Source organism: Camelus bactrianus, chromosome 34 (assembly GCF_048773025.1).
Source record: "Camelus bactrianus isolate YW-2024 breed Bactrian camel chromosome 34, ASM4877302v1, whole genome shotgun sequence".
In the NCBI taxonomy this organism is placed as follows: domain Eukaryota; kingdom Metazoa; phylum Chordata; class Mammalia; order Artiodactyla; family Camelidae; genus Camelus; species Camelus bactrianus.
The window spans coordinates 8,505,327-8,528,402 of record NC_133572.1 but is presented as its reverse complement, the minus strand read 5'-3'; the positions used below and the strand labels follow the sequence as shown (position 1 = coordinate 8,528,402).

General features: G+C 44.5%; 1 protein-coding gene across 1 annotated transcript in view; it reads left to right on the top strand.

Moving 5' to 3' along the window:
- GRIN2B (glutamate ionotropic receptor NMDA type subunit 2B) overlaps positions 1-23,076 on the top strand; it is a 388,923-nt gene that overhangs the window by 270,972 nt on the left and 94,875 nt on the right. The window contains exon 5 of the mRNA XM_074357384.1: positions 6,089-6,203. Within this exon, the coding sequence (XP_074213485.1) occupies positions 6,089-6,203 (115 nt within the window). The remainder of the gene's footprint in view (positions 1-6,088; positions 6,204-23,076) is intronic.

The window sequence follows — 23,076 nt, the reverse complement described above, 5'->3', positions numbered from 1 at the left end:
GAGAGGAAGCAAGTTAGATCTATGTCAGTCAGTCTTCAGGACACTTTTATGTCTCATTGATTTAACACTACGAATTTAGAGTTTAAGTAACTGAGATACGGACTGGCCCGAACATGAAGCATTTATGATTTGTAAAGAATGGTTTGTAAAATAAATTGATGATATAAACACCCCTTCAGAGAAAATGTTTAATCCACTGGAAGACAGACTATTTTTAACTTGGCTCAAGTAATTATATATTAATATTACAATCTACTCTTTAAATTATTTTTTTCCTGTGGTTCTCGACCAAGTATCATTTTGCAAAAATAAGAGAAAAGGACTGCACTTGACAGCCTAGAAAACTGGCATTTCTAATTATTCTGTTCAAAAGCATGGGTTAGTATTTTTATATATGACATTGTATGTCAAGGGAAACCTTTAAAACTTCTTTAAATCTTTTTTCCTTAAAAAGAAAACCATTGTTGGCCAGAATAAAATAGTTAACGTACCTTGAAAACATTGTCACATAACCTAGGACCTGGTGGATCTAGGGTTTGAACAGAAGTGGTCTGACTGCAGTGTCCTCCTGCTTAAGTGCCAGGCACCCTGCCCGCTGCCGCTGCTGCTGGTGACAGAGTTTGTGTGTGGTACACACTGTGTTCCCTTCCTCTTCAATTAACTTATTTTTTCTGCCTCCTTATTCTCTTTCTACCGGCATTTGAGGGCATTGTCTATGTCATTCATTTGAGTGTAGGATACCTTACTTATGAGATACTTCTTCTGGGTGTGGTCCCCAGACCATGGCCTGCCACACTGACCACATTATCCTGGCTTGGTCATTTTTTATTCATTTTGATAAATATAAATTTCTATGTTGGGGAAAAGTCAGAAATTTCTATTTAGGCTTCCAGACCATAACACTGAGCATCTAAGTTTTAAATATTTTTTGCTGCTTTCTCCCAATACTAGTATCTAGTTAAGTAGCTTTTAAATGTTTTAAAGCCCACTATTTCTAGTCCTGTGGGAAATCGTTTCTACTATGTCAAGAGGAAACGTGCACATGAAATAGTAACTGTTAAAAAGAGACCAAAGATCGGTAGTTTTGTCATTTAGATGACGGAGTTCAGCAACGTAACAGCCATAGTGTTAATCAGAGGGCATGTCGAGATGGAGAGCATCTCCGAGGAGCCCTTTGCGTCCCTCATCAGACAAGTGAGATGGTCTGAAGCAGTCTGTTTCATAGGTGCGGGAGCTGACACAGCAGACACAGTGATAGAGAGTTACGGGTTTTCAGAGCTAGAAAACTGTAAACAAAGGGGTCAAGAATTCAAGTCACCAGCCTAGAACCGTGTTCCTTTATTACTTTGCTCTGAATAACGGGAGAATGGAAGTTGAGAGCAATGAAAACTCCACCGTTTTGGAGGTGTGGTGCTGAGCAGGAGGAACGCCGGACAAGGGGTGAGGACACCCAGACCCTCTGCCCAGCCCTGTCATCTGGTCTTGGTAAAGCTACAGAACCCTCTGGACTTCATCTGTTTTGTCTGAAAATCAAAAGATTGCCTGAGAGGAGAGACTTCTCTCTTATCACCACATTAAAAGACATTAGTAAAAGAAAAAAAAATCTGTGCCTTGTGAAAACAGGGAGGGCAGAATGAGGACTGCGTGCCAGAGCTCTTGGCTAGCTGGGGAAATTCTGGCAGAGCTCTTTCGGATGCCTTCCACACAGGGCACGCTGCTACATCATTGCAGCAGAGAAGCTCCGAGTGGCATGGTCAAAGTCAGAGAGGCACAAGGGCTTTTTACCTCAGCTTGACCCCGTTAAACCAGAGGAGGATGACTTTGGCCGTACGCACCGAGTATGTTGGCTCTGAGCCTATCAGGGGCCTAAGACGCTCTCAACCCGCAGGGGTCAGGCAGGAAGTGAGGTGGGGCTCCTTCCTCACAGTCTGTATTAGGGATCTCCGTAGTCCAGGCGCGCGATGTGAGAATGCCAAGAGGCACATCCGGGGCTCCGCAAACCTGATTTCACTTGGCTTGGTGATGTAACAACAAAAAAGAACGCAGAGCTTGAAATCAGGAAGCTTGCACTCCAGTCCTGAACGGGCACCTTGGAAAGTCGGGTAGCATCCTGGACCCCTTTCTACATCCCAGAGACAAATTAAGCAATATTTTTTGTATGCCAGACCTTGCTGGCCTTCCAGGGGACCAGAGTCTTATGCGCAGAGCTTCAGAATTTGGCTGCCACTTCTAACGGCATACTTGAGGATAAGAACCGAATAGCTGTGGCATGTCTTAATCTTGTATCTTAATCCTTTACTGAGGATTTATATATGGAAGCTTTGAGGTTTTAATGAATATTCACAATTGACAAAGTGAAAAAGTTAAAATGGAAAGTTAAATTGATTAATATGATCATTTAACCTAGTTTATCCTCTGTATGTGGAATGCAATTTCCATTCCTCCAATGTGTTCCATTGATAATTCGGTCTTGTTAAGCATAATCATCACACTTCTACTCACTGAGGTCCAAAATGAGGCAAGTTTCTTGCCTTTGGATACTCAAATCATGCTAATGTATTCTTGTTTTCTGAATGTTTCCTGTTATATAACCTTATGTTTGTATCATATTTTACACAGTTTTTCTACCCCTCATTTCTTGTGATCGGCATCACAGCCTTATCTGATAAAAGCTGGAGGTAAAGTGGTCTTTCCGTGTTAAAGAGGAAAAACTCGGGTTCAGGTGCCAAGGTCACATGTCTGGAAGTGACCACACTCCCAATTATTTTTTTCACACTCTTCATTACCAATGACTGGATTGGTCTGTTCTGTTATTCAGAGGGCATCCTTGTTCAAGGCAGGGGTATATTTGCAAGCTCCTCACTAATAGCTAAATGTTGGCACATCGCAGGGAATTACTCAAAAAAACACAATGTGAATGATTAATCTGTACACAGCTGAAGGATGTGAATGATTAAAGGGTGCTTTGGAGAAGAGTATGTTGTGTATTGGCATAATGTTTTATTAATGCTTTTGATAAATAAAACATGAGAAATGCCAACATGGAATAAAATAAACGTGTAGAGCTGGAGGAAGGTGAGCATCCCAGGAAGAGAAAAATGTACAAGGAAAATCAAAAGGATCTCAGGCAGGAGTGACTAAAGCAGTTTAACTCCAGAGTCATTGCACATGAATGTGGTTTTATTTTCTCAGAGCTTGAATGTCTCAACTTGCACACTCAATTCAGTTCTGTCCCCGTCAAAGAAGTCATCTGGAGAGGCTCTATTCCATTCATGCTGCTTATTACTTAAATTATTTTTGGAACTTTTCTTTTATAATTGCCTTCTGAAATGGACACTTTCTTTGAAATATTCTTAGTGGTGTTTTAGATAAAGTCAGAATTATTCAGAGCCATGTCTGGTGAAAAGGAGGCTGCTTAAGCCGGAGAATTTATTTCCCTGTCTCCCTCCTTCTTTCCCTCTTTTCCTCTCTCCCTCCCTCCTTCCCTTCCTCCTTCTTTTTCTCTTTCTTTCCCCTTCCTCCCTTCTTTCCTTCCTCCCTTCCTTCCTTCTCCCCACTCCCCCTCTTGCTTTCTTCCCAAAAAGAGGTGTGACTAATTTGTTTATGTGTCTCATATGCCTTCTCTGAAGACTTCTGGAAATTGTTCTAAACGATGCAGTATTATTGTAGTAAGAACACATTTTCCAAGTTAATTATGTTGGGTGCTTAGACTCTGGTTTGTTGGTTTAAAATATTTTGTCTCGTACTTTTGCTATTACCTTCCCTGAAATGAATTATATGGGACTTGGGTTGGAGCATTGAAGTTGTGAACTGCAGGAGACCTGAGTATTACCTTCTGACTAGTGATGGGCCTGAGCAAGCAGCCCTGAGCTGAGACAAGGAGCAGCATAGAGCATGGAGCCCTGAGCTGAACTAGGGATGCTACGCTTTACCGATTGCAAGTGTCCAGAGAGAGCGGCCAAGGGGACAGAGGGAGGGATCTGGAGCCATAGCTTATGATACGTGAAGGACCCAGAGATATTCAAGCTGATGTCGCACAATGTAAGAATCAGGGTGGTGTGGTAGAGAGCTTATGGGATTGGGAACGGCCCTTTAAATGTTATTTCTGCTCCCAATTAGCTATGGGACACTGGGCAAATAATTTAACTTCTCTGTGCTTCACTTCTCTTATCTTTCAAGTTAAAATTACAGAACTAGGGAACTATATACAATATCCCATAGTAATCTATAATGAAAACAAGTATGTATGCATATGTATAACTGAACTATTACACTGTCACCAGAAATTGACACATTATAAACTGATTACATTACAATTAAAAAAAGAAAATAATGATTATAGAAGTAAATGATTCTAAAGTTTCTTCAAAGATTAGAATTTATTTTCTAAGGAATACATGATAAATATCTTCAAATACTTGAAGAGCTCCCGTGTGGAAGCAGCATTAGACTAAGACTGTATGATATCTAAGGAGGAGACCAGGACTTGGGGGTTGTGGGGAGCAGATTTCAGCTCTAAGTGAAAAAGATCAGCCCAACAGTGAGATAGCTATCTTGAGGGTAAGGCATACAGTGATAAGCTCCCCGTCCGTGGAGGTATTCAAGAAGAGCTAATTTTGTGATGCTGTAGAGGGGAAGCATAAACTTTAAGAAGCAAGTAGGCTAATTGATTTTGAAGGTCTCTTCCAATCTTGAGATTCTAGGAATCTTTTGAGGTCCGTGTTCTTAATTGCGTTTGACCCAGGAGTGACGGGTTGAGAAATCTCAGGCAGCTCTTGGAGTGAGAAGTGGTCCAGAAGGACTTGGTTCAGATGCCTAGCCATCTTTAGAATTGTCTGAAGGACATGCATCCCAGCAACCTTGTTGCTTAAGTAATGTGACCTGGAAGAATCAAAGAAGAGTCTCCCGGTTTCATTGAATGAGAAGGCTTGAAAGAGGGACCTTTCCATTGCCTCCTGCACATTCTGCTCCCCTCGAGTGTAGTGTGACACCCTTGTTGGTCAAAGCTTTGAAGACCCTTTGGAACACTCAGGGCAATCACGTGATACCCTTTGCTTCTTAGCAGAGACTTGTTTCGGGCCCCAGGCTCCAGAGCAGCATGTCATGTGAACACAGAGCTAATCATTATTGACTCCTTGAGCCATTGTGGTAAAGGGACATTAATTACCATCAGCACAGTTGCACTAATGCGGTTGTAATGAGCATGCCTGTGGGAATTCCCAGGGAGGGAACTTCAGATCAGAGCAGCTGGCGGGGGAATGGGGTGAGCTTGGGGTGCAGGTGTTGAGGAGGAAGACAGTTCTATTGGTCTGACTCTAGTTATTCCCAAAGTTTCTGTTAATTTCCAGTCCTGTACCTACAGCATCGTGTGCAATGTCTTTCTCTCCTCCCCACCCCACTGCCCTGCTATTTTCTGTTCACTCTACAAAGTGCCATAGCCCTGGTTTCCAGATGCATCTTGTGGGACCAGAGACTGCTGGACTCATTTTGCAACAGTCGGAAGTGTGGGCTGAGCTGGATCTTCACGAGAGTTGGAAAGTGTGTGCCTGTATCTCTGAGAAGCAGAGAGACCCTAAACTGCAACCTTTCTTAGCAAAAAATCCTCTTGGCTCACTCCCACTTTGTCTCTACCACCTCTGCCCTTTAAACCACCTCCTTTTTTGAATAATAATTGCTAACACATAATGAGGGTTTACTATGCACCAGACCCCATGGTAAGCCATCTCACTTAAGCCTTACAAAACTAATCAAGTAGGTTTCTTCATTACCTCATGTTTTGCAGATGGTGAAAAAAAAATGTTGAAAAGGCTGAGTAATTTGCTCAGTCATAGCTACAGACTAAGTTCAAACCCAGTGCCCTTATTTTAAATTTTTAAAGCATATTTTCACATTATTCCTATTACATGGAAACTTGTCTGACTCTACTGAATAATCAAACGGTAGCCCAAAGGGTACCGAGCTTCACAGTGGTGTCTGGATAGCTGTATGTATGTCTGTCTTCATGCACCTGTCTCTCTGTCTTCCCAAATCTCATGTCCTTGGCATACCTTCTTCGTACTTTTAACCTTCTTTTATTTTATCTCTACAGGTATCTGATCAATGTCACTTTTGAGGGGAGAAATCTGTCCTTCAGTGAAGATGGCTACCAGATGCACCCGAAACTGGTGATCATCCTTCTGAACAAGGAGAGGAAATGGGAGAGGGTAGGACATGTCTTTGGCAGTTCTCAAGCAAAGTAGAGGTGTGGGGATAGAAAACTTTGCGTCACATTAGAGGAAAACAGTCCCTTGGTTTTGGCCTCTGAGCTGGAGAGCAAGAGATCAATGCTTTGAAAACACAGGAGAGGCCATTTCTCAAATTGCCATTTGGTCAATCCAGAGCTGATGGTCCTTACATAGTACTGTTTTTATTGGTAATGGTGCTGTCTGCAGGATGACTTTGGTGTAATGGAAGAGTATGCATGCACGATGTAACACAATTTAGTGAAGAAACTGAATCAAGGGTACAGTTCACCAGCCATGTCCTCCGTGGTATGTTGGAGAGGCCTATGAACCCTAATTTAGGAGCATGCAGGTTTGGATTTACTGTGATTGGAGGTTTGCCATGCAAGTCTCCTCTCAGGATCTCTCCCACTGCCAGCTGATTACAGTGTCTGAAATTCTACCATTGGACATTAATTTATGTGGGCGCCGGACTGCCTAGGTTCAGTTCCAGCTCCTCTACTCACTAACCTGCCTACTTAGGACCTTAGGCAAATCTCTTAACTTCTCTGTGCCTCCGCTCCGTCATCTGAAAAATGGAAATAGTAATGATAGTACCAATATCACAGGGTTGTTAGGAGGATTAAATATATTAACACATGTAAAGGACTTAAAAAGGTGCCTGGCATATAGTAAGCATTTAATAGGTGTTAGCTTTTATTATTATACTTTTAGTATGATTCCTAGTTAATTACAAAGAGTATTATCACTGGTGTTTCTCCGAGTATGTTCTGCAGGGCACGTGCACCTTGAGACTCTTTGCTGACAAATGGTTCTGCAGATAAATAAGATTAGGAGGTGCTATCTACTGTGTCTCACTCTGGGAGGGTCTCAGAACATATTAGCATCTGAAAGTTCAGAGGTGTCATTTTTATTGGGGTACAACTGACATACATCAGTATACTAGTTTCAAATGTACAGCATAATGGTTCAATATTTGTATATATTGTGAAATGATCACCACAATGAGCCTAGTTAACATCCATCAACATACACAGTTCCAAAAAAATGTTTTTCCTGTGATGAGAACTTTTAAAGCTACTCTCTTAGCAAACTTCTTGTTTTTACAATCAAAATTATGTCTATAATGTCTTTTCTATTTATACATATAGTTAACTTTATCAGTGCTTTTTACTTCACTGTGTGGATTTAAGTTACTCTCTAGAGTTCTTTCATTTCAGCCTAATGGAATCCTTTCAATATTGCTTGCAGGAAAGGTCTACTAGCAACAGATTCTTGAAGTTTTTGTTTACCTAGGAATGACTTAATTGTTTTCTTCTGTTTGAAGGATAGTTTTGCTGGATATAGAATTCTTGGTTGACACTCTTTTTCTTTTAGCAGTTTGAATATGTCATCCCACTGGCTTCATGTCTCTGGTTTCTGACGTGAAATCATCTGTGAAACTTACTGAGTTTCCTGTGTACGTGTTGAGTTGCTTTTCTGTTGCTACTTTCAACATTTTCTTTGCCTTTGGCTTTTGCCGGTTTGGCTATAATGTCGTTTAGGTGTTGATATCTTTGAGTTTATCTTGCTTGGAGTTTGTGGAGCTTCTTGGGTGTATCTTAGCAACTTTCAAATGTATGACACAGTATTATTAACTATAATCAGCATGCTGTATATTACATTCCTATGACTTATTTATTTTACAACTGGAAGTTTATGCCCTTTGACCTACCATCAATCTGTTCTCTGTATCTATGAGCTTATCTATGGGCTTGTTTTTTGTTTTTGTTTTTGTTTTTGATTCCACATATAAGTGAGATCATGCAGTTTTTGTCTTTCTCTATCTGACTTGCTTCACTTAGCATAATATCCTCAAGGTCCATCCATGTTGTTGCAGATAGAGGTGTATTATAGCAAAGAAACATCTTTCACTTTATTTAATGTGGCTTTTCCCAAAATTATTTTATCACAAGACCTCCTTGTTCATGAAATTCATATTCTGTGTGTCATGTTGGTAAACATTGATTTAAGGCAATTTCTGTAGACTCCGTAGGCCAATTGGCTGAAAATAGGCTTCAAGATGTCAGCATGGCTCAGACTAGAATGGAAACCAGGCTATACATTAGCAAAGAGAGTAGCCAGGAAAAGAAGCCAGAGGTGAACCTGAAATTCACGATCTTGTCACAGAGAGCTGTGGACAGATAGTGATGGGAATGCTAACCCTTGAAACCAGCGTGTGTGGCTCGGGTGGTGGAACCCGGGGCCTTGTCCTTCAAACTGAAAGGCCCCAATCTGTCACGCAGTTGCTCATATCAGGACACAGCGATGAGGCTAACATTATGCTTGGCATCCTTGATTGAAGTTGCCATCCCTCCACTGAGTTATCATTTGCTCTGAAATGGTCATTGCCTGGGCTCCTGCTCTTCACCCAGTCAAGCTGCTTGTCACTGCTGCTGTGGAGACGCAATAATCTCAGAAGTGTTCTGGGACCATCACATACAGCAAGCACTTCTGTATGTCTCCAGAAGAGGCGTTATTAAAAACGGAGGCTTCATACGTGGATCAGAAGACATCCAGCTGGGGTAGCTTTTATGCAGTAGATTCATGATTTCCATCTCAAGTATGGGGCCTCCCACGATCGTCCTGTCTTACGGAGACGCCGCTTACTGTCATTTGTGCTGACTTCTCTTCCTTAGGCTGGAATCTGAGGCCTGTGACCCCCGCCCCTTTCCAAAGCCAGATCCTCCTTCCTGGATCCCTCCCCACCTTGTCAATTCTACCTTTCCTTTAACTCTTGAATTTATTCCTTATTTTTTATATAATCCAGAAACCATAGGGATAATTTCTCACATGGGCCTCTCTCTCCCTGATGCCTGCCTTTATCCATTCAAATCAGTCCTGGACATGGCTTCTAGAATGAACTCCCTAAGACACAATTCTGGGTATGTTCTTTCTCGGCCCAAAACCTGCTCAGAGCTTCTGTGGATTATGGGTTGGGTCCAAACTTTCTCTATTCTTGCCTTCAGGGCTCTGGTCTATTTCCCAACACCATCTTCTCTTCCTCGCCGTTTCCCATCTCACCATCAAGCTCCACTGGGCTCCTCTCTGTTCTGAGAACATGTCCTTGCATGCCTTGCTCCCTGTATACATGCCATGATGTTTCCTTTTCCCAGAATGAATGGTCCAATTACAGAAATCATAAACATTCTTTAAAACCCAATTAAAACGTCATTGTTTCCCTCCCTGATCTTCGACCAAGATACAATTTCTCGCACCCTCATCCCCTGCAGCTTTTGTCCGTCCCTCTGTTGTAACACTCACCACAGCTGCTTGTGTTAGAGTTGTACGTATGTGTGCCTCCAGAGGCCAGACTGCCGTGTCCTCACGGCACCCTGGATGCATATGTTGCATAGAGCAGTTCAATAAATATGCATCCAGTGAATGAGAACCATTACATAATGCAAGAGTCTAAAATCTATCATTAAGACTCCAAGTTTTTGCTATTGCCCTTGATACAATAGCTGAGGTTTTTTTTTGGCAGCGGAGATAAAATCTTTATGTTGATTCAGTTTTCATAGGTTGTACTTTAAATATACTAAGGGAGCTTGATATTTAAAGAAATTCTGTGGTTAATCTTTTGAAAAAGCATTTTGAGAGGGATTGGGATCATGGAATAGAAGGATTTCATACTGACTTGGTTGCATCAGGCAGCACTGCTGAAGAGAGGTCTTCAGGGCGCACTGGGTTCACAGAGCCATGCAGCTCCCAAGCTGGGAAGCCCTGCTCAGGGCTCACTGTGGACAGGGAGACGGCGGGAGCCAGGCCGGGCTCTAGGGTGGATCTGGGATGTGCTGAAATCGCACCATGAGAAGTTGTACCTTTTCTTGCACTGTTACCCTGGCCCCCAGAGCCTTTCTGCACTCTCAGGGCTCCTGCTAGCACTCCAGAAGGTCCCCAGGGGTCCAGGGAAGACTTAGCGCCTGTAGACTTCAGAGAAGCGGACACCAGGTTGAGGATCCTACAGGGAAGAGATGGGGGCTGGGGAGAGAAGCAGGGAGAAGCCTGAGCCGAGAGTCGGCCTCTCACCTTCTCGTGATGCTCTCTGTGTGACCTGCCCTCTTCACTTTTCTGGATCTTTCTTTCCTTATGTCAAAAATCACAGCATGAGATTAAGAAGATTTCCAGGGTCCTTTCCAGCTCTAACTTATGAGATTACGAATTCACGTTGTAAATCAGTAGGAGCTGGGAATGGAAGTTGAGTGAGAGCTGGAGCATACAAAAGGAGTCCGACTTTGTGTTTAAGGACAGTAGCTCCCAGGGCGTATTTGTCATTCTTGTCATTTGGGTAAATACCATCTCCTCAGAAGGCCTTCCCTGATGACCCGAGCTGAGGGAGCCACCAGCCACCCTGTCACGGCAGTTTGTTTTCCTTTCCTCAGTCTACTTGTTGCCTGGTGTTTTGCTTATTTGCCTGCTTGTTTATGACCTGTCTTCTCGCACCCGGAGGGATGCAAACAAGGACCTAGTTCACCTCTACAGTTCTAACACTTGAGAAGAGTGCCTGGCTCAGAGCGACCGCTCAAAAGATAATTGATAAATAAATGAAGAATCCACATGCTTGGGAGAGCTAGAGTAGAGACCTGCCATTTCACTTCCCCCGAGAACCTCCCATGCAGACGGAGTGCTTTCCTTGAAAAGCACGTGAGAGCAGGTGCACGGCCCTCCTTTGGAGTGAGCGCTCCAAGCACCAGCGAAGGACTTGGGGTGTCTTCAGGGAGGCTTGGTTTCCGGGGCAGGCGAGCCGAGACAGTTTTCAACCAGAAGCCCTGGGATGAGGACTGTCCACGAAGGTGCTGATGTGAAACACGTGGTGGGATTTCACAGTATTCCATCGGGTTTTTACAAAGTAGTCTCAGAGATGCTGTCTTATAAATTTGGCTCCTTCTGGAAGACTTGAAGTGAAGGCAAGATGGTCTACGGGACTTAGCATGGTTTTAGAAATCCAGAGAGCCCAGTTCAGTTAGCCACGTTGCTGTTCGTCAGCTGTGTAAACCGAGCGACTGACATTACCTGTCTATTTCCCTTTTGTAAGATGGGGTTTTACACAAAGCTGTTATACAGATTAAAGCAGATTTTATAGCAACCAAATATAAAGGAGATTTTATAGTAAAACCAGTCAATAGAGGCTGAAATGTAACCATTATTCAACAACATACAACAGTATACGCCCTCCTTTTATAATTTTAAGGTAATACTTGGATATGGTGAAAAGTCAAATGATACCAAAGACTATCCAGTATAAAGAATGTCCTCTTATCAGCCACGACCCGTAGTTCCCCAGGCCCCACCTCCGGGCAAGCTTTGTTCCTAGTGTCTTACGTATGTGCTCTGAAAATACTCCAGGCATACACAAACTTTATACATTTACTCAACCTCCTTTTTTAAAAACAAATAATAGGTGCTTTGTGAGCCTTTAATGGGGTCCTGTACAAGCAGCCGCTAAGGAGGCGTGGGGGTGGGGTCTAGAACAGCAAAGAGATCTCTGAATCAGAATGACATCCACAGAAAGCCAAGTACGTATCTCTGTGTGCAGGAATGTGAAGAGCATCTGAAAAGGAATGCACACACACACACACATGTCATGGTGAGTTGGAAAGGGTAGGGGATTGTGAACAATATTTGTGCGCAGAGCAGGCTCATTTGTAAGCCTCTCTCTCGAAGAGAGGGACAGATGCATAAACTTGCATTAAAAATAGTCTGGCACAGAGAAGCAGTTCCAGCAAGCATTCAGGCTTCTGTCTTTATCAGAGCCTCTCATGATTTGCTTCATTGCTACCGTTCCCTGCTTCCATTTAATCGTTCCTAAAATGGGGATAATAAAAATGAAATGCAGTGGGGGTGTGTTCTGAGTAATGACTTCAAGAAATGATGATGGTGCATTTTCAGGTTGTAAGATGTAAACAGACCTTCAAGGGACTGTCTGGGTCAGAACTAAGAGGATACTATGGTTTACGTCTGTCATCTTTCCCCCAAAGACACAGGAGGTGTATTTTATAAGCCCACTCCCTCTTCCCGCCTCCACCTACCAGAAAGTGCCCCTCCCTCTGTAGATTAAAACCTCCTGTCCCCGAGCCCCAGTTACACCTCGGGCTTCCAGTACTGAGAGACCACAGCCACATCCACCAGCGAGAGAAGCACTGGAGGCGAAAGCGGCTGGGAGACAGTGCTGGGTCCATAGCAGTACTTGTGCGTTACCGTGCGGATCAGTGAGTGAGGGGAAGGGGAACCAGAGTGGTGCAAGGAGGCTCCAAGAGCTGCAGCAGCAGCAGCAACGTCATGAGACAGCACGCCCTGCCGGTCTGCGGGGCCGGGGAGGAGCGCTTCCGCTGTCCCGTACCCAGGAGGCGGCTCTGACTCCAGGCTGTGGATGCTCGTCGGTACCAGCACCTCAGGGCTAGAGGGATCATGTTACAGAGAGATCCGCTTGCTGGTGATACAACAGGGCTCCGTCACGGCGGTGGCAGATTCCACTTGAAAGTTGTTGACTGACAACATAAAACAGCCTCTCCACCCCTCCATGTGCACGTGCACATGCACGCACGCGGGAGCACACACACTCGTCACAGACAAACTCACAAACACAGGAACCACGTCCACTTGGTTTTCCACTGTACGTCTGTGCCCAGCACCGTGCAAGACATTACCTAGCAGGCCAGGAAATATTTGGTGATGGCTCGAACACACCTGCACAAGCTTTGTCCCACCCCCCCGCCTTGGGGGAGAGGCTCCGGACTCTCCACGCTCTCTCCAGACGCTGCAGAGGGTGTGTGAGGAGTGAAACAGTCGCTCCCCGCGTCGGGGGTGTTTGTTCTGCATCTCCTGATACCACCACCGGACAACACGCTATTTTTGCTGACTTCAAGCTGAGTACTAATACGCATCATTGGATTAAGGGCTTAGAAAACAGGATCCGGGGAGAAAGGCCGTGGGAACTGGGGGGTCACAAAGGGGAAGAAGAAGAGGCAACGAAGTGATGACTTACTCTCTTTAAATGTATGAAGAATTATTTTGCCAAGTGTTGCGATCAGCCATTCACTTTCTCCTCCGAGATGGAACCAGAGTAAGTGGGCTTCAGATCAAGCAGAGAGGATTTATATTAGCTCTGGGGAGAATTTCTTAATAGAGAGAAGTGTTGAGTACCAGAACTGTTAACCACACCAGGGGATGACTTTGGAAGTCCTAAAAACTGGGTATGTCTCCATCGTGCTGTAATGTGCGGTCCTGCCCAGACAAGATGCGTGAGCTACCAGGCGCCGAGAGCTTCTCTCTCCCTCTCCTCCCCTCCCTTCCCTTCCTTCCCGCACAGACTTGTTGAGCACCTACTGTGAGCCTAGTGTTGCTCCCGTCAAATGAGTATTGTTCTTTTCCTACTTGGCTGGGGAGATATTGCAAGGAGAAAGGCGCTTATTGTGACACTAGAAATTTCTATACCCTACGGTGATTTTTGAGTCTTACTACTTGATTTGGTCTAGTCGTCGGACGGACCTTTCATGTTGCTTGGTTAGTAGAGTCTCTCTGTCTCTCTCTCATACATAGACATTGACAGTGGCTTACAGACAGGGCCTCCGGACTGCATGCTCGTGATTATCACAGACTCTCATCCAAGTGTTCCCTTCTTTTGTTCCCTCAGCTCCAAGAGCCATGGCCCACCCTCTTTGCTGACACCCTTTTCCAGGGTCCCAGAAAGAGACCAGTGAGGGTGTGCCCTTAGCCCCCAGGGTCTCAACACCCCTGTTAGACTCCATCCACAATGTCAACTGCTGCCCCCCACCCCGTGTATGTTTATAAAATAATTCAAAGAGCAGAGCAGGACGTACTGGGGGAATAGGCTTCAGAAATGTCATTTCAGAAAGGCTGGTTGTCTTCATGTGCTGCCATCAGCCACTGAATGAAAAGGATAAAAGAACAAGATAACCTTGGTTGACTTTGCTTTTGAAACCTCTACCTGCTGATGGGGGAGAAAACGCAGGATGGAGCTTGGAGACTGAAGTGCTGGCTTAACCTTGGCTTAAGAAAATACGGTAAAGTGGATAGTGTCCCCAAAGCCAAAAGATGGCTTTCATCCACCATCCACCTTGCTTAAATTTTGCTGAGATTTTTATTTCATGACAGTGATCTTTGGTTGGCTCTTGAGTCCTCTGAACTGTCTTTCCAATTCTGGATTGCAATGTTTTTCCAATAGCGGTGTTGAAGAAATGGTGGTGGAGAGGTCACAAGACTCTTGTGTTGGTATACAGGTTAAAAAAAAGCACTTAACGATTTTCTTCTGCAATAAAAAAGGTAATTGGTGCTTATTAAAGAATTTAGGGGGACAAAATAAAATTTACCCATTTACATACCTACAAAGAATTAGCATTTACATGTCTTCTGTTTCTTACAAATGCTTTTTTCTGTTCGGGTTTATGTGTGTGTATTATAACACCATACAATGTGATGCGGTAGAATTGGAAACAATATATGAACAGCTTGAAGTTCGTTTCTTTCTCTTACTATGATATTGTGACCATTTCCTTATTTTATTACTGTTAGCCAAAAGCATGAAATTTAATAACTGCCTTATATTCCCTGGTAAAGATGTATCATACTTTTTTAAACTGGTCCCTCACAGTTAGCCATTCACATGTGTATTAAATGGAGCCTGGTACTCACAGAAGAATAATTTCAGAGTCTTCAATAAGCCAGCTTTGATGCTGTAAGTTTGATTTCCGAGGTGACAAGGTTTGGTCGCGTTTTTTTCTTGTTGTTGTCTAATGTCCCTACGCATTCAGAATGACATCCCTTAGCTTGAGAAGCTTGGGTTATATTCATTCAGTGACAGTGAGTGGACGCTTAGATGCAGTTGGTGTGGAAGGCTCTCCTTTATGATTCCTGGTCTGCTGGGAGTCCCAGAGGTTTTTCTTGTTGTGACCTGGTCGTTGTGTGTACAGTCCTCTAACTCTGCTGGTAAGAGTATGTCTTTGGCAGTAGGAGCACACAGAGAGTGGGGCTGGTCACATGATCTGTGTCTGTATGCAATTTTCATTATACCAGGACCATTTCCTTGAGAGTTGGAGGCTTGTAAAATTCAGGCCCGTGTTCCCAAGGCTCATGCGTGGTGGGACATCCTTTCTCGAGCTGTTGCCATTCTCTGTACCACAAGGGCCCAGGAGCAAGGAACAGTCATCCTCTTCTTCCACCAGTGGGGGCAGCTCCTGCCTAACTCACATCCCCTCAGGCTGATATGATGACTCTTTTCAAACCTTTAATACTTTGATGTATTTTCCACCAAACAGCTACTTTGTGCATACATTAGTAGCATATTAACTTTTTTTGAGCTCTGAAGTTTGACATTAAAGTTATAATATCTGAATGTCCTTCATATACAAGCATGCCTTTATTGATCTACCATCAGAAGATCTGCTGTGAGTTTTTCTTACGGTGATGATGGATTTGTCCAAGTCCATGCACAGTCTGTCTCTCCATAATATCTATTTATGAGAGCTGGCCAGGACTAGGGCAAAAGTGACTCGTGTGCACAGGGAGAGAGGTGCCGACCTTGGCATGTTCATTGTGCTCATTGGCCCCCAGTACAAAGATTTGAAAGAAAGTGTTGGCCAATTAAGAAAATAAATTGTCTTTATGAATGAAAGCTATTAACAAAAAAACATGGATCCAAATCTCCCACAACAGCCATCAAACTCAGAGTATGTGGTGTGATTTTATTACTTTCTCTCTCTATTAGAATTATTTCTGTCCATAATTTGGTGAACATTTCAGTTCATTTTGAGAGAGAGAAAGAATCTCTCACACTTTCCTCCAGCTCGCCCTCCCTATGATCATGTGACCCAGGTGTTCTCTGCTGCCCACAAAGGCTGCCTGATGCTGGTTCTAGAGGCATTCCAGGTCTTAGCGCTGCCAGCTAGATGTTCTGAAGGTTTCAGCTTAAAGCAAATCTGCGCCAGGGGAATGGTGAGTAGTAAAGTGAGATCTTGGGAAGGCAAATAAAAGAAGAGAAGAGCAGGAGTAGAAAGCAATCGGGGAGAGAGTGGTGGGCCTCGCGGGCAAGAGAGCCGCTCTCCACTGCTCCGTTCGCCAAGTGCACAGCCCCCGTCTACACCAGACTCCGCAAGATCTCCTTTCACGTGTTTCCACTCCGAGGGTTTGGTGTGTGGTACCTTCTACGATCGTCACCCTTGGCTATTCCTGTATGAACATAACATGTACCGTTTTTTCCCACTCATCCCAGAGAGAAGGGAGCTTGCTGGCAAAGGAACAGAATATTACCTCATGGGTGGAATTTCTGATGGATATTTAAGCCACCTCAGCATTTTCTTTATAGAACCAGGGGGAAAAATCTATTTTCCCTAAAAGATCTGGGAAAGATGTACGATTTCTAGAACATTCTAGCCTGGGATCGAGGGCTCTTAGCACATCTGGCATTTATATGACCCTTTATTAGCAATGTGGTTTACAAAGAGTCTTAGCATATGCGGTCTAATTTTTGATTCCTGTTTAAACTTTGGGAAACACTTGTACAGCTATGTAAACTTCCCAGCCTCTCTGCGGCTCAGAGAGTGTATGATTTGCCCGAAGTCCCACACTTAAGGGGTGGCGGAGCTGGGTGTACCTATTTCTGTCTCGCTCCGTTTAAATCCAGTACACCTTCTGCCTCGATACAAAGTGTAAGAGCACAAGCAGACTAGTGGGGTGGAAGTGTGGCACTGGCAGTGGGGGTGGTTTTGTAGACCAGACGACGCATCACACTGTGGAAGCAGGTAAGCCCGAGCCGTGAGAGCTTTTAAAGGAAGTGTTGGGAAATGGTCCTGTAGCAAGTGGAGGAGTCGGCCCAGGCTGGGATGGGCTGTTTCAATGTAATGTTTTCCTGAGAGGAACATAAAATGAAAAAGTAAGGGAGGAAGGAAGGAAGGTAGGAAGGAACGAAGGAACAAAGGAAGGAGAGAGGCCAGACAGATAAGAACAACAGCAGAGAAGCTTTTCTGCATCCTGACACCCTTATATACCTCCTCACTATCTAACATTAAACTCACACACACACACACACACACACACACACACACACACACATACGTATCCTTTTTTTCAGCTAGAACAAGAACATATCTCCTCCAACTGTGAGGACAGAACCTATTTCTCTCAGTAGCAAAGGCCAGAGCTACCTGCAAAAACAGCATCCAGGTCCCGATTGCATAGGGCCCATTTTCTAGGGGACAGGTAGCTTCTGCATTAAAAGCGCCTCTACAATGCAGCCCCCGAGGCACTGGCACTGCGGCCCCGCAGCCCCATTGATCAGACATCTGCAGGAGGCGCAGAGAGATGTCGACACACCGAGGGGAATTTAAAATAGCTGACCTACAAAACAGTCCTGAAGTCTTAGCAACAGAGTGACATGAAATTTTAACTTTGTTTTACATAAAACACAATCAACCAAATATTTTATGAGCTCAACTAGCTAAGAGAGAGGAGTTTGCAGATCTCATATAAAACTAGCTGGAGGTTCATTAAGATAAATATTATGTTGTGGGGAGGGTATAGCTCTGCGGTAGAGTGCCCGCTTAGCATGCGAGGTCCTGGGTTCAATCCCCAGAGCCTCCACTGAAAAAATTAAAAAATAAAATAAACCTAATTACCTCTCCCCTAAAAAATACAGTAAAAACAAATTTTTTTATAAAGATAAATATGAAAGAGAACCTAGAAGCAAAATTCAACAAGCAAGACTGCTGATCCCCTGGGATTCAGCATTGCCACTTCCGCGTTCCCCGGTGTGACTCTGGGTCTCCCTGTGGTGCAGGAGTTAAGAGGACGAGTATTTTTATTTAAATAATCTGTTTATTTTTACAGTTCTTGTCTATCTTTGGCAAGTGACACTTGTCTTGCATTTACATTAATGATATGAAAAATTTTAATAGATACATTTTTCAAGGAAGATTATTTTCACATATTTTATTTTTAAAAGTGTGGGAGGTGCACATGTGGCAGCAACTGGTACAGTGGTCCTTGAACGAGTGCAGTTTGGGAAATGCTTGCACAGGGCCAGGCATGCCACTGAGCCCGGTTCCCAGGTCCCGGCAGTCAGGACTGACCCACCTCCCCATCCTCCTGCCCCACCTCTCTGCGTCTCCCCTGCACGCCCTCTCCACGCTGCTTGTGCTTTTATGCCTCCCTACCACGTCTTATGCTCTCCCCTTAACCTTGGACTATTGAACTTGTCCTTTGAGGCATAATTTAGAAGCCAATTGGCATCATATCTTACCTCCGCCTAACACAGTGGTTTATCCAAAGCAGCGTAAACAGACGTTCTTCATCTGTCTGTGCTCTCCTCTCCTCATCTATCACAGGGGAAGAGTAACGGCACCTACCTCAAACTGCCACTGTAAGGATCAAATACATTTTAATTTATTTAAAATTCTTAGCACAATATGTGGCGTGTAACAGGTGCTATGCAAGTATTCCCTGTTCTTGAACATGTTTTTCTTCCAGTTTTATTGAGATATAATTGACATACAGCACTGTATGAGTTTGAGGTGAGGTGACTCCCATACATCATGAAATTATTGCCACAATAAGCTCAGTGAGCATCCATCATCTCCTGTAGATACATCATTAAAGAAAGAGAAGGAAGTATTTTCCTGGTGATGAGAACACTTAGGATTTACTCTCATAACTGTCACATATGACACACAGCCGTGTTAGTTATGTTTATCACCTTGTGAATACATCCCTAGTGTTTATTGATCTTATAGCTGGAAGTTTGTACCTTTTGGATGCCTTCACCCAATTCCGCCCCCACCCCCACTCCCCACCTTTGGTAGCCACAAATCTGATCTCTTGTTCTGTGAGTTTGTTTGTTTGTCTGCTTTTGAAGTATAATTGAACATATTTTAAACCAATGACAATACAATTGAGCTTGGGCTCTAGGAAACAAGAAAGTGAAGGAAAATGATCACACATACACATGTGCAGAACAAGGCCAGATTTTGGCCTTAGTCACAGAAAGGCAGGAGCGAGGAAACAACAAACCGAGGCCTTGACGTGCTTGGCGATAAGCTGGCGATGAACACGCTTTCTTCTTTGATTCTTAAACAAGTTTTTGCACAGGGATTTTTTAAATTGAGTCTTATTAATAATAAAAGAATGGTGAAGTCCCCAGCACAGCACAGCAATCCATTCCAAAATCAGGAACTTGACAGTCTGCTCAGTTTAGATTTAGGACGTTGTGGGCTCTCAGTAACCAGTAAATAATGACCAGAACACACAAGGCACCAGTGACTGTTCATGGACCTTGTAGTGTGGCCTTGTGCCACATAACCTCTTTGGCTTTTGTTTCGTTGTAGTAAACCACTGCTTTGTGGTTGGGAATGAAGAGCAGCGCGCCAGCCTCCCCTTGACGGCTTCCTGTTGTGTGGTTGGTAGACTGGCCCACAACCAGTAAAGGGATTCCTCCCACAAGGGAAGGCGGTTTGTGTCAAAAGACATATCCTAGTCAGGGCTGTCTATGAAGGGGTGATGGTGGAACAGGGAGTGGGTGGTAGTGAGAGCTGACACATGGATAGTGTTTTACAGCTTACACCAGGGGTTCCCAGAGTGTGGTGCATAGACTGCCAGCATCCGCATCACCTGGGAACTTCTTTGAAATGCAGATTCTCAGGTCCCACCCTGGAAGCTCCAGGGGCGAGGCCCAGAAATCTGAGCTATAAAACACAGGGGTAGTTTATCGCAGACAAGGAGAGGTATCTGTTAAATGGATATTTAAGACCTCCCCTCTGTCCTTGTTCTCTGTCCTCATTTTATTTTCCAGCCATTTACTTTGAAATAAACTGTGATCCTTTATCCCTCCATAAAGCTGAGGACAGAGCCAGGAGCCCCACAAGAAAGACTTAAGGCCTGCACCACTCACTCCAGGAGGTCCTGAGTTATCTATGGCCTTCGGTAACTGCTACGGAAACTCCAGGGCAGTAGGTGACTGTCTGGGGTTATTCGTTCAGCAAATCTCCCCCGAGCCCCTACTAAGTACCGGGTGCTGTTCTGGGTGTTAGAGATGCAGTATTAAATAAGGCCAACCAATTCCCTGCCCTCGAGGAATTTATGTCTTGGCGGGAGGGCCAGGCGGCAGACACGTCAGCAAGTAACGCGCATCACCTCAGGAGGTGTCAAACGCTGCTGAGGAGGCGAGAGAGGGAACAGGGCTGTCGACCGTGCGGCGCCAGCCCCCAAAGGGGCTTTTAGAAACGCCAGCCACAAGGGGGCTTATTTCAAATTGATTATTTTAAATTAAGTTGCCGGTTAAATTTCTAAGGAGTATGTCCAACAGCTGTCGGAAATTTAACTGGCAACTTAAAACCTTTTCAAGTGATGCCCATAGGTCCTCTGCTTAAACTCTGTGCGGATGCTGTGTTGAGACGACCCACCCACCCCTGGGCCACAGGGGAAATGTGCGTGGTATTTGATTTTCCATTTTTCCCACTGCTACTAGGTTTTAGAGAATTGGGATGTGAATTTTTCTAACTGGACACATCAGGCTATGAACATTCCAGTATTTATGCGTGATTTTTCCAAGGAATGGAGAAGCATTAGCCCTCTTTGTTTAAGAAGAACCACCTTTAGTAAGTCCCTTCCCCTAACCTGCTTTTCCAAGTCAGCATGACGTTCTTTTCTAGCTACTGTGGTAATGATTTCACGTCTTCACTTGTCTCCATTTGACCCTGTAGTCACCATGTGACACTACACGAGGACCTGGTGAAAATGTTTAGGAAAGGTCATAAAACTAGCAATCCACCGACTGCTTTTGGTCATAGACATGTTCTGTGTGGCCTAAGAGTGGTATATTTAAGATTAAATTGGTTCTAGCACTTGGAAATTTAGAGAGTACCTTAAAACTCCAGATCTGTGGATTCCTAAAAAATCAGAAGACTGGCATCACTGGGCTCATGTTGTGCTGGGGTAGAGGGATATGGCCTCCTTTGGATGCAACGCACACTCTCCAGTTCACTGTGACCCTGCAGCTGTGCCAGCCCTTTTATTAATGATCCACCTCGTTCCTACAGCCGTTGGAGTTTGCAACTCCTTCAACATGAATGAGTTCAGAAAAGATTTTGTCCCTGCTTAAAATCTAAAATGTATACCTTGCAAATGGGTACATTCAGGATTAAGGAATAGGGTAGAAACGGGGCTGACGGTCCTTTGATTGCTTGCTGCAGTTTGCCTTGTAGTCTCTAGGGGGCGGCTGAGAGCTCTGAGTGCCGTCAATGCAGCCGCACGCAGGGCAGCCACAGTTGTGCATGGCACCGCATTCCCAAATTCACCTTAGACTTGTAGAAGGTAGAAAACACTACTCGTCTAAAGGGCTTTCTATCTGTCAGACAATGAAATACGGACATATAAACTTTAATGTCTTCAAAAGTTGTAAGCATGTGCGAATTTGTCTTTTTTCTTGGCAAAGTAACAAATAACCCTACCTGGAGGAATACCCAGAAAAGCTTCAGAGACAGGAGCTTTCAAGGGGAATCTGAGCGACCCGAGGGCATTCGCCTGACAGAGAAAGGGAGGCGTCCGCAGAGAAGAACCTCAGCCGGGAGACCAGGGAAATGAAGGCAAGGGGGCCGGCAAATGAAAGGAAAGAGACATGGAAGAGGAAAAAGTGAAATTAGAAATGAAGGTGGGGGGACCGTCACATCTTAGGAAGAGAAAGCTGCTAGCGATTAAAGAGGGAGTGACAGAGTCTGAGTGTGGAGAGAGCAAGATGACACCAGGCACGCCAGTCTGACTGAACTACCTCAGAGAAAGGGGAGAACAGAGCTGAGAGAAAAGGAGGTGGACGTTGTCCGGGCGGGAGAAGAGCCACACTCAGATGGGGTTCTGAGCATTCAGGACATAAGGGAAGGCAGGTTCCTAACGAAAGTCATGGCACGGGTGTCCTGTCTTCGTGCAGGTGCTAAGTGAGGATGTGGGGGGTGCTGGTGTCGCTTTGCCCTGGAGACCTGCTACTTTAGATCCCCACCCCCCAGAAGGGAGCGGCCCACGTCCAGAGAGCCACAGTGAACACGCAGCCATCAGTCTTTTTCCCTCTACGCTCTTATAGATTATAAACGTGCTGTATAAATGTAAATGCGTATTTTTAGAAAATTGAGATTGGTGTTATATACATCCTGGACCTACATTTTCCTTTAACAATATGCTATGAATGATATATAGTAAATATATATATCATTAAAATATAACAAATAAGGATGATATCAAATATATCATTAAACATTTATCCATTAATTGATCTATTTCCTCCTTGTGTTCATGTATTTATCACATCATTTTAGAGCTGTGTATTACCTCGTTTCTTAGAAACTGTGTACTCAGGTATGTATGTGACGAAGTGCCCCGGCACCCGAGGTGCAGGCTCCTGGCCACGGCTCGTTGTCTGAGAGCACTGGCATCGGGAGGTCTGTCATTGCTGGCGTCCGCCCCCTGCATCACTCACCTCTGGGCCGCCCACTGCAGGGGGAACGCCAACAGGTGTTCGGGAGAAGGCCGGGACCCCTGCCAGTGTTGGCTCCTCGCGTGTCGCTGAGCGTGAACTCTGCCCCTTCTCTGAGCAAGCACAGCCCTCCTGGGACTGACGCTGTGGTTGCAAACCTGTCTCTTGGTGCTCTCTCCTAAACGCCTTTTTAAACATGCTCAATAATAGATGAGCACCTGGGCCCTTCTTCTCGGAGAGCTCTAGCAGTTTTTAGAACATGAAAAAGCTATTTGGTCCTTCAGAGCTGAGCCTTGGAACATCCCCAATTCCCCGGGGACACCATTTAATAACCACTTGCTCCAGGAC